The sequence below is a fragment of the Desmodus rotundus genome, chromosome X, assembly GCF_022682495.2.
Source record: "Desmodus rotundus isolate HL8 chromosome X, HLdesRot8A.1, whole genome shotgun sequence".
NCBI lineage: Eukaryota > Metazoa > Chordata > Mammalia > Chiroptera > Phyllostomidae > Desmodus > Desmodus rotundus.
In genome coordinates, this window is record NC_071400.1 from 100,327,787 (window position 1) to 100,347,108 (window position 19,322).

The following is a 19,322-nucleotide window of genomic DNA, read 5'->3' on the forward strand; positions in this document are numbered from 1 at the left end:
AGGTTAAACAAAGTCGAGAGTGGGGTCGTCATCTCCTAGGATCAATCACCCCCTAAAAATTGGTTTCTCAGACTCCCGGAGGCTTCAACTCCAAGGTCAGGGTGTGGGCCACTTCCTGGCGGAGTTGTCTTCCTGGATTTCATGGGACCCCCTTCTCAGCACGCCCTCACATGGCACGGAGAGAAGCCTGTGTGTCTGTCTCTCTGTCTCTCTCTTTCGGTTTCTCTTTGTCCTTTTTATAAGGCTGCCGGTCGTTGAATGAGCCCCATCTTAATTCCGTATGAGCTCATGGTAGCGTGATTCCATCTCCAAGACCCTGCTCCCAAATAAGGTCCCGTGCACAGGAACTGGGGTGGATGCCTTTTGGCGGAGAAACACAAGTCACCCCAGTCCAGATGGCACATTAAGCAAGTGGGGGAGTACGGCCGTGAGAGCTTCGGCCATCCTACTTGACCGAGAAGCCCGTCTTTCCGTGGCTACCACGGTGTGCCACCCCTGCAGGGGTGGGAGGGATGACAGCGAGCATGCTGACCACAGCAATGTCACCTTCCCTTCTGTGTAAGAGCCACCTGAGCAGAAGGAGATAAGCCCAGGGTCATGTATTATTCAGTGCCCACCAGCCGCAGCCTCCCGAGTACACAGGTACGGCTCTTGTGCACACCTACCTCAGGCCTGACGCCCTTTAACGGCATGGCTGCCTCTCTGTCCATCCCAGAGACTGAGGGGCTTTTGCAGGAATCTTCTCCCCTAACCAAGTGCCAGTGAGGCCCCCTAGAAACTGGAAATTTATCAGGCTGTACCCCGGACCCCAGGAGGGAGCCGAAGCACAGACTCACCTCCCCAAGTGTAAGCGGAGACGCTGGTGTGGGAGGCAGGTCCCCTTACCTGCGGCCGCCTCCACGTGGTCTCTGATATCAGCAGGAACCAGGCGTCCGGCCACAAGAAGAGAGACAAAGAGAAGCTTCGGTCTGAGAAACAGCAGTCGGTCGCCTCCTGCATGCGCCCTGACCCGGAACTGAACTCGCCACCTAGGTATCTGCCCCGGCTGGGAATCCAATCAAACCCCCAAGCTCTGGGTGTAGAGACAATGCTCCAACCAACTGAGCTAATGGCCAAGGCTCTTGTTTTTCTTTGTGTGTGTTTTAACTGAGATATAACCAACACAATATTCTATTACTTCGCAGTCTAAACCACAATGATTTGATAGATGTATGTATTGCAAAAATCTAGGTAACGTGCACCTCCTCATTAGTTACAATGTTGCTCTTGTGCTGACAAATTGTTACATCTATTCTCTTAGCAACTTTCAAGGAAATGACGCAGTATTATGATTAAATAACTCTAGTCCCAGGGCTGTGCTTTTTAAGTGGAAGTTGGTACCTTCGCCTTTCTTTTTTCTTAAAGATTTTTATTTATTTATTTTTAGAGGGGGAGGGAAGGAAAACGAGAGGAAGAGAAACATCCAGGTGTGGTTGCCGCTCGGGCGCCCCCTACTGGGGACTTGGCCTGCAACCCACGCATGTGCCCTGCCTGGGAATCAAACTGGCGACCCTTTGGTTCACAGGCTGGTGCTCAATCCACTGAGCCACACCATCCAGGGTGTACCTTCACCTTTTTACAGGTGAGATTGTTAGCAAAATTGCCCATGTCTTCTTATGCAGACTAGCAGCAAATCAAGACAGTCAGTCTTGCATTTTGCATAGAGCATAAAACTGAGATACGGCTTCAGAAACGTCCCAAATCTATCGATTGGAATTGAACGTCACGGTTCGTTTTAAGTGTAAAGAAAATTCTTTTATAAGGAAAAGAAAGGAACTGTTTGTCCGTTTGTTGTGAAAAACAGGCAAAAAAGGGCGGGTAGTAGCCAGCCAACTAAGCAGAGAGCTGCTGGGCTGTTGAGAATCTCTTGCGTCCATCCAGCTGTCCTCTAGGTGGGGCTAGAAGCTAATTTTTTTTTTTTTTTTTTTTTTTTTTTTCAAATTATGCCTCAACTGCAGAGAAAATGCTCTCACAAACCCTCTGCCTTGTGTAATCCCCTAACACCCCCACCTCCCTTCATGTGAGAAGCCTCCCAGGCCATTGAAATGATGGCAAGCACTCTGAAGCCTTGCTGACCCTTTGCACCTTTGCTGGAGCCTGTGGAAAACAGAGGCAGCTAGGGCCTCCAGCCTCCCTGGGAGGACAGATCTGCCTTATTCACGCCTGCGGCTCCATAAGGGGTCCCTGAGATGGAGTCAGGGATGGGACGCTTCCATCATTCTTTCTAAGATCCTTTTTTTCTTTTCTTTTTATTTTTAAAGATTTTATTTTTTTTTTAGAGAGAGGAGAATGGAAGGAGAAAGAGAGGGAGAGAAACATCAATGTGTGGATGTATCTTGTGTGCCCCCTGCTGGGGACCTGGCCCGCAACCCAGGCATGAGCCCTGACTAGGAATCGAACCGGCGATCCTTTGGTTCGCAGACCCGCACTCAATCCACAGAGCTACACCACCCTTGGCCCACGTTCCTATTTTTTCCTGCCCCAAGGAATTTAATTTTGTTTTACCCGGTGTTATTTGGGCGACACAGTTATTTATTAACTTTATTTTCAAACCCCCACCACGACAAAAAAATCAGCTTTGAAAACCATTTCGCCCAATTAGCAAAACTGTTGAAATACACTTCCGTTTCGTTTGTTCTGAGGGGAGTCTCTTGGAGGCAGCATAGACCTGGGTTTTGTTTTCTTATGGATTCAGCTACCTTCTGTTGGTTGAAGCATTTCATCCATTTATATTGAAACTGATTATTGGTATAGGTACATAACTAAACATATAGGGGGACTTCTCCAAACTACCTGATTTTGGAAGCACCTTACTATTGCTCTGAAAGTCATGCCGAATAATATTGAATATAAACTCGTAGAAAAATGTACATGTTTATCTATATATATGTACATGCGCATCTATATAGAGATAATTTAAGTGTCTGTGTATAAATCCAGATTTTTTCTCCCCTACACTCCCTTTTACTGGTCAGTGGCAGTGGGCATTCACTGTTGTTTTACAGTCGTTTCGGGTGTGGCTGGACAGTTGTGTTGTGAACCCTTTGGACAGGGGTCGCTGAGCTCACTGAACCCCTTTGTCTCCACAGGACTTGGACTCTCTGTGGGACCCCGGAGTACCTGGCCCCTGAAGTCATCCAGAGCAAGGGCCATGGCCGAGCCGTGGACTGGTGGGCCCTGGGCATCCTCATATTCGAGATGCTTTCAGGGTGAGTACTGGCTTCCAGGGAGGGTCCGCACACGCTCCCCAACACGTCCGCCGCCTGCTCATGTCCTCAGCTCTGTCAGCCCCTGGCGGGTGTGTGCAGGTTGCAGATTCTTGGGGTACGGTTCCCACCTGGATTTCCCAGTGCTATCATTGACCGAGCACCCTGAGAGCGCAGCTGGCTTCCTAGTAAGACCAGAAAAGCAGAGCGGTTTGTCACGCCTGGGGACACTCTTTATCCTGTGTCTCAATGTCTCTCTTCTGTCAGAAGAGAGTATGATTTTCTTCTCTGCACGGTCTCTTTGGAGCCGAGTACGCTCCCTGGTGGAGCGTATCAGCACATCAGAAGCAATTTAGGACTTGGTGAGAGCGACCGGGAGGAGAGAGTGTCTGCTTTCCTGAAACCCCGGACTGGCGTTGAAGGACATTTGGCAGGTCACGTCTTCCGCTCGTCCACTTTCGTGAGAGGTTGACCATTTGCCAAGGTGTCCTAGGATGAAATCGGGAAGTCTGGCTTTCGGCTAAGGGTGGTCTGGTACCCTCGGCCAGCTGCGTAAAGCAAGCATCCCTCTCCTAGGAATCTTGGATGTCTGGACTCTGACATCCTAGGAGCTGAAGGCTGTGTCTCCCCTTTCCTGGTTCTGTTGCCGGGCAGCCAGCCCGGGCAGTGCCGGGACCCTTTCTGTGGACCGTGGGGCGGGGCCGCCTCTCTGCCCCTCACACCTGCTCCCCTGACCTTAGCTTTCCTCCCTTCCTCATCCTGGCTTCCTGTCCGTGAGTCTCACAGTCACACTCAGTGTAACTCCTGCTTGTAGCAGAAGCCAGACCCTGCTGCGCACCTGAGTGAGGCAGGAAAAGTCCGCAGACTGTACCTGGGAACCTTCCCTCTCAGGGGGAAAGGAAGGTGGAGGGAGGAGGGATTTTTTTCTGCATGGAGAGGGGGATCGGCCAGAGTGGAGTCTATGCAACCCAAATTTATTTTTCTACCTGTCTAACCACCGTGCATCTATTTATAATTAATTCATGTATCTATCTATCACGTATTCCTATCATCTATAGCCTAGGTATCACCTATCTGCCTATCTGCGTATCTATATCCACCCTCCTGTACTATCTATTGATCTATTTATCATGTATCTATCCATTCACCTGTGCTATACCTGTCCCTCTCTTTCTATGTATCTATTATCTCAATCATCTCTCTATAATCTATTCATTGATCATTCATGTGTATATCTATTTACCCACCTATCGACCTATATATCCGTCCATCCGCCTGTCCACATGTCTGCATCTGTCTCCGTACCTGTCCACCAGTCATCTCTTGGCATCTACCTCTTTATCCACCTAAGATTCTGTAGAGTGTTCCGTGACTGTTTACTCCGAGGTCTGTAGCGAATCACAAAGACCCCACTGCTTTACGTGCACCCTCGCCCAGGAAGTCCCCAGGCAGAGACAAAGGCCACCCTAGCCTGCGTGACAGGGGACTCTGTGAGGAACATGCAGAGGTTGCTACCGTGCAGCCCCGATACTCCGCTTCCCCTCGGGCGTCCTCCCCCGGCTTTCCTCCTGCAATGCTGTCGACCCCTAGAGGGCAGCATTGCCCTCTGGTCATCGTGTCCTGGGGTCCAGTGACCTTCACGCTCAATGTGAGGGTCCCGTGTCTCGGCTTTACTAGTAGGAGGGTAGGAATAACATTACCGAACATCATCGTATGCGATGTTATTCGCAAGCACAATATTAAAACCCAGGACACTGTCGAACATAATATCAACAGAATACAGTACGAAATTGTGAAACATTAAAAGGGCGCATCGGAATGACATAAAGCATTGTTACAATTGCTAGGATGTAATATACTTCCATATGAGAATGTGTTACAGTGTTAGAAAAGGCAACATTTCTATTATTCTAAGGATATGTCTATTCCAATAGGACATTTCTATAAATCAAATAGAATACTAGTAATAGACTATTTCTAATATTTTACTAGCATAAGAATAGGAAAGGAAATAATAGGCCTGCAATCTGATTTATCATGAAGCTCTATTATTACAATAATTAGTGAATAATTAAGACTCTCTGCAACCCTAAGCGCCGCATGCTGACCTTTGTAGTCCCTAACAGGCAGCCAGGGTTTGCTCACGGTGAGTATGTTTTCATTTTCCCCTGGAAAGAGCCACGTGTTCTGGGTGGGATCTACCTGCCCCGAGGTGGGCTGCAAGCCTGCCTGACCCCCCCTGGGTGTTTCCTGGCTCTGCTCGCTGCCTCCTAGAGACGAAGGGGGGGACTGAGGAATGATTAACTCCAAGATGTTCATGGGGGCAGGGATAGGAAGCATTAATAGGCCCCCTTTACTACCGAGCCTGGCCCGGGCAGTTTCTCACTGTGGGTAGCGCATAACTAGAAGCCGAATCGTTCTTGTTGGGAGACCTTTACAGCCGCGCAACCTTAGTAGGGCCGCTGCCTTCACAACACAGTGTCTCTGTTTATACCAAGTGTAGAAGGAACTGATTGTGTTAAAAGACTGTTTCATACTGTGTCCAGCAAAGCGGTGTTTTTGTACTGACTCAGGATCCTTCATTTTCCCAGCGCACCGACTCTGCTTCCCATTGATTTCCCTTTCTGTAGGTTATACGTCACTTTGATTTTTCCCGTTTTTCTACTTCTCTGATGGATATGGGCAGTTACAGTGTACCGTCTGTGTGTGTGTGTGTGTGTGTGTGTGGCCTGGCTCTGTCCCAACCAATGACCACTCACTGGGGGGCTTTCAACCACAGGCACTCACCCTCCCCCATCCTGGAGACCAGATGTCTGAGGTCCAGGGGGTCCCAGGGCCATGCTCCCTCCACAGGCTCCAGGGAGGGTCCTTCCCGCCTCTTCCAGCTCCGGGGGCTGCAGGCATCCCTGGGCTGGTGGCTGTGTCCCTCCCGTCTCTGCCTCCATCTCCATGTGACTTCTTCTCTGGTCTGTGTCTCCTCTTCTGTCCTTCTCAGGACACTGTCATTGCACCCAGGGCCACCCTGACCCAGGGTGACCTCCTCTCAGATCCTCACTTCATCCCACCTGCAAAGACCCTGTTTCCGGATAAGGTCCGATTCACACGTCAGGGTGAGAACTTACAGATCTCTGTTTGCAGACCATCTGTCCACCCACTACACTCAGCTTTTCTTTCCAAAGTTAAAGAATTCATTGGAAAACAAGAGAATTATTTTTGCTCACTGAAAGTTGCTGTCATTGATGCGGATATCACTGGAAAAAACCCATTTTATCCAATGTTTCCATTGCTGGTTTCGCTGACTTATAAGACCTCGTTCCACAGCAGCGAATTAGGGGGTATGCTTTTGAGTTGAGGGTGTTCGCATCTGGCGAATTTGAGAAAACGTCAGAACGAGATGCGTGTAGCTATGTTGTATGTATTCATGAAGTCCTCGATGTGCTTAGATTTTTCTTGTTGTTTACACATGTAAGTGTAGTTCTTCTTTAGACGATTTCTGACTTTTTTTACTTCCAGATATTAGAAAAGACAGGTCTGTTGATTGCTACGGCACGTCTACTACAGACAATAGCTAAGTCCCGTATCAATAATCTTTATTCATAAGATGAGGCTGTGGGACGTGATTTGCCAACCAACCCCCCGGCCAGATCTTTGGGCCCCAGGTTGCAAGCTGAAAAGCAGCCTAGGGGATTCATCAATTCTGGAGGTTCAGATATCAGGTTCTGTAAAGTCGTGGAGTGTCCCTCCCGGCCAGGTGGCTGGGTTGGTTGGACTGTTGTCCTGTACTCCAAAACGTTGCCGGTTCGATCCCCGGTCATGGTGCAAATGGGAGGCAACTAATCGATGTTTCTCTCTCTCTCTCTCTCTCTCAAATCACTAAACATATCTTAAGTGAGTATTAATAGTAAAAATTAAGTTATGGACTGCGGTAGCCAAAAAATAAGACATAGTGTTTCCATCCTCTTTGATTTCTCTTGTACATATTTATTGAAGTCCTACTGTGTGCCACCTGTGGCCGGATGAGTGAAGACCACGAAGAGGGCCCCTCACAGTCTACTGTAGTGAAGTTTGTCATTTGCACAAGCCGCCACATCAGAGCTGGTCACATGGTGTCTGTGTGGTCACCTCGTCTCTGCCAGCCTGTGTGGCTTAGACTAATCCCTTCCCTGGGGTCCCCTGACAGGGCTCCCACATGCAGGCAAAGGAAACATGTTCAAGGACTTACGTCCTGTCCCTGCGGACCAGCCACAGCCCCGTCACCCAGATTTTTCCATCCCCGCCGCCTGCCCACTGAACATAAATCTTGATGCTTCCAACAGGTTCCCTCCGTTTTTCGATGACAGCCCATTTGGTATTTACCAGAAAATTCTTGCCGGCAAGATAGATTTCCCCAGACATTTGGATTTCAACGTCAAGTAAGTGAAAAGTTTCCTTCGTCTTCGGGCATGTTTATTTTTACAGCGTCCAAAAGAAGAAGAAAAAGAAAAAAAAATCGTGGGCCAGGCATCTGCTGAGCAGGAGACGGTATTGCGTTATTCTCTGTGTGTTGTGTTTAAACTATTTTGGGCATCTTTTTTCCAGGGAGAGAGAAAGGTTTTCACGTCTTTGTTTTAATGGTGTTTAACCTGTTCGTGAGTCTTGCCTATAGTTGGCACCTTCTGATATACATGCCATTTGCCAAGAGCACGTAAATACACTTGTTATACTTAACGAGAGAGACACAGGGGTGTTCCACACAAAGGGGGGTGTTCCCCCCTTCTCCAGCTCACGTTGCAGTTGGCCTCCGTGGTAATGAGTTTAGCAGAGTTTTATCTTTTCCCTGCTGCCCGAATTATTCTCATTCTTCAAGTCCTTTTGCATGCAGAGGCTGCACTTAAAGCTAATGCCCTAGAAGAAACCCTGCCCCGCAAATGGTGAGATAGTGAGCTGCAAAGACAGCGAGAGCAATCAAAATCTACTTCGTCCAGAAACAAGGGAACACTACCATATAGGGTTTTTCTTCCAGGGTATATCGGAGTCGAGTCACGGTATTTCACATGGGTAGCAAAACAATCTTAAAGTTGAGTTCTATATTTACAGTAATTGGCCAATGATAAGATTAAAAGCTACTCCCAACCATGGGTAAGTCTGGCCGTAGGTGGCCAGCTTCGGCCGCCTAGAATTCTCCTGGGTGAACCCAGGGGTTTTGAAAATACACCTGGCTCAGGTGCACCCTGGGGTGGGGATGGGGGTCGGGGGGTCCTGCCCTCAGAGGGCGTGACCCTACAAAGTCTTCGGCAGCTCAGGAGATCACCAGATGTACTTCCCTTTGTCTGATACAGAATGACTTCAACTCTTCCGAGGGAAGCTCCCCAAGGAAGGACATTGCAAAAATCTTAGGCCATTCATTAGGGCATTCCCAGGAAGGGCTTAGATCATTGCGATGGAGACGTTGCCTAGGCTTCCAATGCTTTGTGGAGAAAGAAGGCTTTGTAGAAATAACCACCCTCCTCCCTTTTCCCGTTTGCATTCTCGTACGTTATTTTAGTTTACATTCCTTGGCATTTATCTCCTTCTCTCTCTCCTTTCTGTTGTTTCATTTCTCTCTTTCCTCTCTCTACTCCCCCTCCTATCCCCCCAAAAAAGAAGGAGAAAAAGAAAAAAGAACTAAAATCCTCATCATTTATGCAGACCCAGGTCCTCCCCTCCAACCCTGGGCTTCCTCATCTCCCATCCGAACGGGACCGGCTTGCTGTGTTTTGACCCGGTCTGCCGTGTAGGGGGAAGATCTAATGAATGTGACATGAGACCTTAACAGGCCCCCATGCTCTGTGTGCTCATGGAGAGAGAGGCAGGCGCTGCTAACCCAGGATCCCGTAAATTCGGAAACCCGCAGGGCAGAGCACGACTATCCTGTTTTGGCGAGAAGAGGGGTCTTTTCGGGAGGGACCGCCTGACAGGCGCATTTTCCGTTCAGCCCCACAATTCTCAGAGCAGGTATAGATGTGACTCATCGTCTAGGTCCCTTTTTCTGTGCAAAGGTTTCATCAGCCTCTGTCCCCGTGAGCTCACGCCCTGTGTGCAGGCAACGCAGCGTCCCCTCAATTGTTTGGGGATGGATAATGCTGAAACGGAAGTGGTAGGAAATGTTAAAAAGTGTGAGCAATCGAACTGTCGTGCAAAGTCTGCTCTGTGGGTAGGTTTCATGGCTGTTGACGTGCTTGTTTCTCTCGGGTCTCTGTCACGACATGTATGGCTTTCATTTCTTTGTCTCCTTTTTCCAAACAGAGACCTCATCAGGAGACTTCTTGTGGTTGACCGGACCAAGCGCCTCGGAAACATGAAGGTCAGTATGTGCCCTTGTCCGTGGGGCGGTTTCCAGGAGGACTCGCTGTCATTGATGCCGCACTTGGGGTTTTTGGAGAAAAACAAAGGCAGGGTGCTTGTAGCATCAGATCTGGCTTTCTGGGCGCGCAGCATCCAGCAGGGTCCGCGCCCCATCTCGCGTGCACACGAGGAAATGACTCCACGGTGATCTATGAGCTATTAGTCATGCATCAGTGTATCAGTGCATCCATTTATCTTTCTACCGTCTATGTTACCTATTCATCTATCCACGCATGTATCAGCCATCGATTTTCCTTTCTCTGTCTCCATCGTTATCTGTGTTTTATCTGTGTACCCACCAATCATCTGTTTTTCTACATGGGTCATCTAGTGTTGACCTATCCATCTTCCACCATCTCTGTGATCTATCTTTTTATCATTTATGTTGCCTATCACATATGTACGTGTGTGTATCTATCATCTGTCCATCCTCCTTTCTCTCCATATCTCCCTCCCTGCCATCCACCTGTCACCTGTTTTATCCATCACCTGTATGTATGTGTACGTGTGATCTGTCTCTCTCTCTGCATATCTACGTGACCTATCGACCTATTATGTCTTTCTGTGCACCGTCTATCTTTCCATCTTTCTGTCTGTCTGTCTGTCCATCTCTCTATCTTTCTGTCATCTCTCTGGACATCGTAATACCTTAGTATCTGCACTAGAGTTTGAACTACTTGAAAGCAAACTCCAAGCCTTTCTTGCCTTCTCTCCACACCAGTGAAGGTGAGCCCCCCACAGCTATCTGTTGTTGGACTCTGATGTGATGGTCAAATATTTTCTCATTCTCCCAGAGAAGAATTGTCAGAAGGGTGGCATTAGAAAAAGCCAGCAACGATTCACATCACCGTTTCTGTCCTTTCGTAGTGGTGGTAATGCCGAGTTTTCTCTTCTGTGGGTGAAAAACATTAAAACTTTAAAGATGAGGAACCGGATACATGTTTTGAAAACTTCGTGTTGAGTTGAGGTCCCGTTTCCTGTGTAACAACAGTAACACATTTCTATCTCACCACTTCCAACCTTAAATGGATTTAAAAAGTTGGCAAAAGTATCATTTTTAAAAAAAAGGGCATTGTCGTAGGGTTGAAGGAGGAAGACTTGGGAGGGATTTTCGGAGGTCACGGTGAACTTGGTGTCAGCCAGCTGGCCATCAGCAGCCCCCTGGGGAGGGACGCGGACAGACCCTAGCTCTGTGGTTCATTGCTGGGCAGCACTGGGCAAGTTTGGTCCTTCAGCGAACCTCCGTCTCCATGTCTGCGGAGGACAATGAGCAGCAGAGAGCTGTAAGGATGAGCAGAGGTGACAAAGTCACAAATGACTGGCTGTGTCACTTTGCGCTGAGAGGCTGGCCCGAGGTTATGTCTTCATCTTCATTCCAGACTAGCACCCAAGGGGTGTAGTGACCATTTAGTTTTCCTAAGAGGGGACGTTATAAAACAAAACCAAGTCCACTGAGAGTGTTTCCTAATAGCTCCCACGCCAGGAACACTTACCGAAAACCTACCGATCGATGGGGTCTGTTTCTATCCTAAAAGAACGCAGGTTCTTTAGAATATCTTACCTCCCGTGCCATCACAATCCGTGCCCTGACCACGCATGTTTCTCCCCAGAACGGAGCTGACGATGTGAAGCGCCACCGCTGGTTCCGCAGCCTGGACTGGGAGGCCGTCCTGCAAAGGAAACTGAAGGTATAACGTTCGCCCAAGGGCGACTCGGAACCTGGCGTCCTGAGGAAAGGGTACAAAATCCTGAGTCCGCCACGTACTTGTTTGTGGCTGATCCCTGACTGATGGGCACAGTCTGACCCGTCATTTGAAACCGGTCATACGCCAGGTTACCTGTTCAGCGGGTGTCTTATTGCTGAAGAGGCACCTTGATGGGGGGTGAAGACCCCAGGTTTGGCAGTCGGGCTGTCGGACACCCGGCTCCACGTCTCCCTGGCTCGGTGGCCACGATGAGCAAGCTTGTGCGTGGGAGGGACTTGGAGTATGTTGCCGTGATGGTTGTAGACGAGATAGAAAGCGCACCCGGTGTGGAGCATCTTCCCTTGAACAGAGCGTGTGACTGACGGCTTTCCTCGTAGAGGGACCTCAACATGGTGCTTCAGAGTGCAAGGGGCGGCTGCGACATGCTGGTGCCCGGGCTCCGGCCCGCACTTGGGGGTCAGCCCACACCACCAATGGGGATAGCCTGCAGAGGGAGGCGGGCGGACAAAGACGCAAGTGCTCACCGTGCCTTTTTAACCGTGCCGTTGTGTCTTGGCCACTTCCATAGCCCCCCATCGTGCCCAAAGTGTGTGGGGAAGGCGACACCTCCAACTTCGAAGCTTATCCTGACAACGACTGGACCACAGCTCCCGCGGTGTCTGCCAAAGAGCTGGAAATGTTCAAGAATTTCTGAGGCCGCGAGCCCACCCTTGGAAGGTATGTCTGTCTATTTAGTAATTTAAAAACAAAACTCAAAACACAGCGAGGTTAACACAAAATACAGAAGATGTCTAACCGAATTGTACACCTGAGATCTATATAAGTTTATTAACCCAGGTCACCCCAATACATTCAGTACTATTTTTAAAAAAGAAAAGAAAAATAAAAAGGAGTGAGGTGGACAGGATCCCACGGCAAGGGGGTGTTGTGTTGATGGAGTAGGGCTTCCTTCTGCCACGCAATGCAGCAGAGACAGTCCTTCCAAGTTCGTCCTACAAAGACCCCGGTCGGCGTTACTCGGTGTGTGTGGTGTGGCCCCAGTGTAGCAGCCTCTCCTGCAAGATCTCCCTCCCCAACCAGGTCAGCCCGGGCAGAACCTGTGTGTCAGAATCAGACCCCTTGGAGAGTTGGGTGCGTCTAAATATTCGACAGGCACAGCTGTTTCGGGGGGGTCGCAAACCCTTACTTCTTGTGTTACGCAAAGCATGAGTTCCAAAGCAGCTTCCTCACAATCCTGACCGGTTGGTTCCAAACAATTTTGGGCCTCCTTTTGGTTAAAAATGGACTCAATTTGAGCGAGACTTAATTTCAGGTTTCCAAGAAATGATTTTGGTATTTCATTGAACTTTTCAAGGACTTGTGTTTCGATGACCGTGACCTTGAAGGTCAAATGTTTATCCTATACTTCAGAGAAGCAAAAATACTCCAAAGGCTTCCCAATTCTTAATCACTTGTCTACCCCAGTTAAATAGATCTTGCTTCCTTTAAGATTCAGGCAAGAATCTTAAACTTTCCCACGAAGACAAACGCAACATCGCCAATGATGTCTTTAATCATAGACCTGCCTTGTTTTTCCCCATTATGATTTTCCCAGTAGCAGTTTGAGGACCAGAAAAATAATCTAATCATGTGGCCAACACCATTCATAAAATACACCGTTGCTACAGCTTGGGAGGAAGGGACTCGCCTGGTACGTGGGAGCCTTCCCTTCCTACCGGCATTTGCACGGCAGCGCCAGTGCCAGGAGGAGAGCTGGATGGAAGTTACAATGCGAGGGTAGAGGACAAGACAGTAGAGTCATAGGTGGCTGCGTCTAAGAGAAAGTCATGTGTCTCTTAGGCATATTTTCATCTTTCAAACATACTGATCGGTTTTACGATGTCAACTGGTTTTTGTAACATCACTGTGCCTTTATCTGTCTGAGATACTTCACAGCTAGGAAGGTCCGGTGAGGGCTTTTAAAAGTCACAGAATCTTCTTGAATCTTTAAAAAAAGATTTTTCAAAAAGATTTTTTTTTTTCTTTCTGCTCCTATTTTGTCTGCCGTGCTTGTAATGTTTTAGGATTGCCTTTTTCAATACTCTTGAAATGATTAAAAGACTTGCTTTGTTTTATGGTGAACAGTACTTCATTGATAAGCCAAATGCAGAAAGTATTTTTTTTTTTTTACTATAATATTGTGAAATTTACTTAATGACATAAAAGGCTGCCATCTGATAGATTTCTGTCTCCTCCTTGGTGAAATGATTAAAAGACTTGCTTTGTTTTATGGTGAAGAATACTTCATTGATAAGCAAATACAGAGAGTTTTTTTTTTCTATTATAGATATTGTGAAATTTACTTAAAGACATAAAAGGCTGCCATCTGATATTCTGTCTCCTACTCAGTGAATAGTTTTTTATCTCATGTCCCTAGCTGCCATATAAAAGTGTGCCTATAGAAAGGACCTTTCTCAGTGTGATCTACCTTCTTGGGAAAGTATATAAACAGTATTTTTCCTGGGGGACTCGTTTTTAACGTACTTTGTCCAAAGGGGGGCAAAGGGCTTGAAGACCTGCTTGAAGAATAGTTGGGAACCCCAACACCAATTCGTGATCACGTGGTTTTCTAGTTATTCAGCAAATCTGGATTTTGCTCTTTTCTTTGAAAACCCCAACACGTTCATATTTTAACCTTTCTCGGTCCTTTTCCTGAATAATTTGTACATGGGGCAAAACCAAGACCTGCCGTTTCTAGGAACAGCGATTAGGTGTGGAAATACCACGCAAGAACGTCATTCTTCCTGAAGCAAAACCCTGCCCCGTTCATAAGACAGCTTCCGCGTCAGCACTGCCTCCACAGATGATTAAGAAAGGTTGACTTCACTGTTTGTGTCCAAATTACCCTGCGGGATTTTCAGCATGTCGGGGAGGCAGCTAGGGCAGCTGGCCAGGAAGGAGACTCCTCATTTTCTCTTTTAGTATCGTTCATCGTAAGCACCTTGAAACAAAGACCCAGTTTTGCGCGAGCAATGAATCTGTTGTTAGCATAGCATATAAATGTGGAAAGCCCGCCTTTAAAATACTGCTCAAAAAAGAGAGAGAGAGAGACAGAGAGAACAGAAAACAAGGTTCAGTTTCTCTTGTGAGGCCCCACCCTCCCCGCCATAGAATTCAAGGTTTGTGGATCTTTGCGGTAAGAAGGTGAAAGACAGTTGGGTTTCTCTGGTGCGATTACTATTATCACACCACTTACTCACAGGTCAGACACGAACCAAACCCTTTGTCCTGTTTCATGCCAGACACGAGATGACATCAGCCTGCCTGGGACGAAGGCGTCCAGCTACCTTGGGGACACCCTGCGGATGGGACTAGGATCGGACCACATTGTACCCACGCCCGTATCTCTACAAAGGGACTGCAAGCCACACTGGACACTCACGGACCTCACGTTATTCAAGCAACTGGAAGTCGACGGCACAGGAGGATGCTGTGAATAATTGTTTGGTTGTAGATTTTATGTTGTCTTTTAATGCTGCGGGTTCTTACTGTGATGATACCTGGTTTCCTCGGAGACTCAGCTTTATAAGCTTGAACTGAGTGGTGCTTGGCTGTAACCACAGGCTGTGTTTGTGTGCGTGTGTGCGTGGGTCTGCAACACCGTATGACAAACACAGGGAGACAATGTTCACACTTTGCACAGCCGGCGGTTTCCAGTTTTCCCTGTTCTCTCTCTAGAAACTGCTCTCTGGGGAACGACGCCTGAAAAGTAGGATGTGTTGTGCATTTGCTTCACCACCTTCTATGCATTTGTGAAGAAAGTATCGTGGGGCATTCCATAGCTAGCATCTGAAATGCTTCAGACCTGGTAACGGCGGGCCTTGGAAGCAAAGGCAAGGGACAGAGACTTGGGTTTGGATGTTAATCCAGAAATCGTCAGGGAGCATGGTAGTTGCTCCAGGAATGCAACCCAATTAAGAAATTCTTCTCTATCTTCCCATATTTCACATGGCTACATATAAAAATTCTAAAACGTACCCCCACCAAAGCTAACTGCTGACTTGATATTGTCTCCATGGCATGCATCACCTTCAGCCAGAAATTTTCTCTTCATTTTCGTGTAGTCCCACGAGCTTCACCTGTTTCTGCTCAGTTTCTTTTCTTCTCGAACGTGGTCCAGCTGACTGCGTCCTACACGCCGTGGTCTCGTAGACCGGGCAGGTTTGAGGGAGGTCAAGCGGGTGAGATTTCTTCTCTGTGCAGCTGGTGCTGAGTGTACCTTGAGAACAACCCTGCCAACTCTTCCCCGTAAGGGTGACTTCCTGAAAGCCAGACGTGGGTTGGCCACCAAGTCCGTGTGGTTCGATGCTAGTCTTCCCCCAAAACGGGGCTCTCGTGGGAATCCTTGGTGGCTGCGATGTCCATAATTTCTTGTCTCGTCCACTTGCCTGCTTCGTGATTCTGGACTTTGCCGCACAAAGCTAAGCAAGGTGCCCTCGCTGCGTCGACTGAGGCAGCTGGGAAAACAGTGTTGCCCGAATCACTGTGTATTGGTCCGATGGCCCAGCCATGACCTCCCCCGTGGAGAGGTGACATCTGTGCATTTAAGGAGTAGCTTCTGGAGCCTTTGGTGGCAGCAAGGCCATACCTCTAAGACCTCTGTTGTCCCCTCCCCGCTTTTCTCTCATGCCTTGTGCAGACGGGTCCAGCTCCTTAGGCAGCTGCGATAGGGAGAGTGGGCCCTGGGGTTAGATGGGCGGACACGGGGCCAGAGACATGGAGGGCCGTGTGCCTTCTTAGGTTTGTGGAGCTCAGGGGTGTTCTCCAGGCACCTGGCAGTTCTTTGCTGTCGATGCCGCCGTCTTCTGTCCTGTGCCCCGAAAGGCGTGTCTTCCCATACCTCTCGCTACCTCTGTCTTCCACACATAAGTCGAGCAACGTGAAGAACCACCTTTTCACCAAGCCGTGCATCTTCTTTCAGTCACCGCATGTCCAAGGCAATGCATCACCTGAGACGGGGGCAGGTTCCACTGACACATCACAAGGCCCCGGGTGTATTTGCAGGTGAAATGAGGACAACTTGCATGTCTAGAAGTGTAACATTAGACAGCACAGGTGAACATGCTAAAGGTTCCCCCTTCTCAGACAACACCTAGGAGACAGGACGTGTTCTTCAAACAGGAATAACGCTGCGGGCGCACCTGAGTACAGAATGTAGTGAAACCCACACGGGACGTGGTGAGAAATTGTTGCCAAATGGGTTCTGTGCACATGTTCTCACAGAACTGGGTGTCCACTCTGCGCTTCCAGCCACCATCCTGTGTGGGTTTCGCGGAGGGCCAGCCTTGCCTCTAAAACTTCGGCCATTTCTAAACCCTCTCATCAGCAATGCTAGATTAGGTTGGCGCGGTGAGCTTCTGCCCTCACTTGTCCACCTAGAAAGACAAGCGTATCTCATATCTTCTGACTATAACATAAATTATTATCATTATTATTATTGTTATTTTTATTATTATTGTTATTATTATTATTATTATTATAAAATCACTTTGGAATCTTCTGCTTGAAATTTTTAAAAAAGTAAATGAAAAATCATCCTTGATTACAATCAACGCATTTACCATTATGCATAGGTTTAGGCTTAGTTCTTAACGGTCCGGGATTGACTCAGTGGCGTGGAGATAGCATCACACAGCATTGGTGTGGATGGCCTTAACTTTAAACAAACTTTGAACACATTGTGCGCGAACCACAGATGTTTGGATGCACTGGTGACTTTGCTCTTCGAAAGCATGGTCGTCGGCCCTCCGCCACACGACACAAATGAACAAAGAAAAAAAAAAATCCTAACAAGACCCGATGCTGTTCATACTGACCCTGGACAGTCACACCCATTTTAGACGTCACACGCGTGGTGTGTGAAGCGTCCACGGGGAGGTGTGAGTTAAACTGTGTGTCAATGAAAAAGAATGATTTAATCAAAATGAGTTCCCGGCATAAAAATATCTGTTGCCCGAAATGGGCACACGTTGGTGGCTGCTATCCATATGACTGATGATTATGCAAAAAAAAACCCCCAAAATCCAGCAACAAGATCCCGTGTGTTCGCCTCACACCATCCACAGCCAGGAATCCGCTGCATGAAGTGTCTAGAACGTTCCATCTCATTCCCCACGTCTAAACTTACACACCAACGCGGTGCCAGTGGCAGAATCCTCCTCACACCTCTACATGTTGGACCGTTTTAATTGTTACTATGTGGCCAATGCTCTTAGTCAAAAAACCACAGCCCAGCTCTCTGCCCTCCCGCTCCTGACAAATGAGTCCGGTGCAAGGGGACGGTGCCCGCTGACCAAAAACAATGAGCAAAGCACAGGAGCAGTTGGGTGAATAATGGATTGGGATGGTGTGTTTGGCGTGTGTGTGTTTGTGTGTGTGTGGGGAGGTGGAGGTGGAGTGTGCGGGACTGTTTTCACCAACCACACCCTTGTCAGTCATACCAAGTTGGCTTTGCACCCCCCGCGGGCTTGCATCCGAAGGAGCAAGTCCTTCGCAGACAGGAACATGCTCTGTGATGATTTTCGATAAATTATTGCTTTTCAAGGTGTTTGATTTTGCTTTCACTTGCTCTTTCTTGCCGTGCACTTGTGTTATGTAAGCAAAAGTCATTATGTATCTATTTTATTGGATGGGATGTGAAGCCATTCAACCCTCACGCAGTCCTCACTTATGCTCTGGAGCTTTGCTTTTTCTCACACTGTGCCGTGGGCCACCTGGCAGGGTTGCCCTCACTCTCCTAGGGCCGAGGAGCTGCCAGAGCGTGCCGCAGACAGGAGTGCCTTTGTTCCCCGCGGCACACCTCGGCCACCCAGCCCTAGGATCCCTGCCAGGGGGTCCCAGCTTCTCTTGCGGGGGCGGAAAGCTAACTCTTTCTAATCCGTTCAATTCCTTGCACAATGAAAATCACTGTGATCTGTATATATGCCCTTGGAAAATTCTACTGCTGTCTAATTTATGGAAATCCTGTTGATTCCGAGTTTGTTTAATAAAGACTTTGTATCTTTTAAGAAGTCGGGTTCTGGTTGTGGGTTTTGGTGTTGCCAGAGAAGGGGTCAGCTCCCTGCTGTTATCTAGTCCAGGGGTCCCAGTACTTTTCATTTTTTAAATTTAATTTAATTTTTTTAATGACATATAATGGACCTATAACATTCCATTACCTTTGGGTACACAGTATAATGATTGGATATGTGTACATATTGCAGAATCATCACCACAGTAAATCCAGTTAGCACCCATCACCACGCACAGTTGCCAGTTTTTTCGTGGTGAGAGCTTTTAACATCCACTCTCTTAGCAACTTTCAAATAGTCCCCTGCATAGCACAGTGTGACTGTATCTTCATTTCTGCAAAGGGCCAGGTGAGTGACGTTGCATAATGGCGACCGTGGAAAGCTGAACCACAGATCAGGGGGATACTATGTGCTTGATGTAGGACCTTGAGTAGGTGTGATGGGCACCTGGTGTTGGTTTGGACCATTTCTACGTCACAATATGATGGGCCCTGTAGCACCCAGTAGCGCCTCTGTCAGGTGGGGCACGGCGACAACTGAGTTCCCGTCTCTCTGCCAGCGTGATGATGGTAACAGTGTTGCTGTCTGTATTTACTACGCGTCCCGTTACACTTGCAGGACTTACTTAGGTACTAGTTGCCACTGTGGACCCTTTAAATAATACTTCTATTCCTTGCATCCTAGACCCTGGTCATCACCATTTTATTCTTCATGATTTTTTTTTTAAATCATACATATAAGTTAAATCACACACTACTTGCCTTTTTTTTTTATTTCTCTCAGTGAGCCTAAGGCCCTCCAGTTGCATCCCTGTTGTTGCAAATGGAGGTGTTTCCTTTTTCACGGCTGAGTAATATTCCGTTGTATATACGGACCACAGTTTCTTTGTGCACTCAGTTGTCGCCGGGCACTTAGGTTTTCTTTATATTTTGCAAACATTGGAGTGTGGTAGCTCTCTG

General features: G+C 48.0%; 1 protein-coding gene across 4 annotated transcripts in view; it reads left to right on the forward strand.

The window, feature by feature from the left end:
• The window catches only part of LOC112313358 (protein kinase cAMP-dependent X-linked catalytic subunit), a 52,021-nt gene extending 33,683 nt beyond the window's left edge, over positions 1-18,338 (forward strand). Inside the window, exons 4-10 of one of the 4 annotated variants that reach the window (XM_045203248.3) lie at positions 919-1,032; positions 3,129-3,248; positions 7,562-7,657; positions 9,510-9,567; positions 11,219-11,296; positions 11,883-12,031; positions 14,596-18,338. In XM_045203248.3, coding sequence (XP_045059183.1) covers positions 919-1,032; positions 3,129-3,248; positions 7,562-7,657; positions 9,510-9,567; positions 11,219-11,296; positions 11,883-12,008 — 592 coding nt within the window. In that variant the 3' untranslated portion in view covers positions 12,009-12,031; positions 14,596-18,338. Of the gene's footprint in view, positions 1-918; positions 1,033-1,426; positions 1,670-3,128; positions 3,249-7,561; positions 7,658-9,509; positions 9,568-11,218; positions 11,297-11,882; positions 12,032-14,595 lie in introns of those variants that run through there. The other 3 variants (XM_045203249.3, XM_024569907.4, XM_053917320.2) reach the window with 3 other exon arrangements.
• Positions 18,339-19,322: the final 984 nt, after the last annotated feature.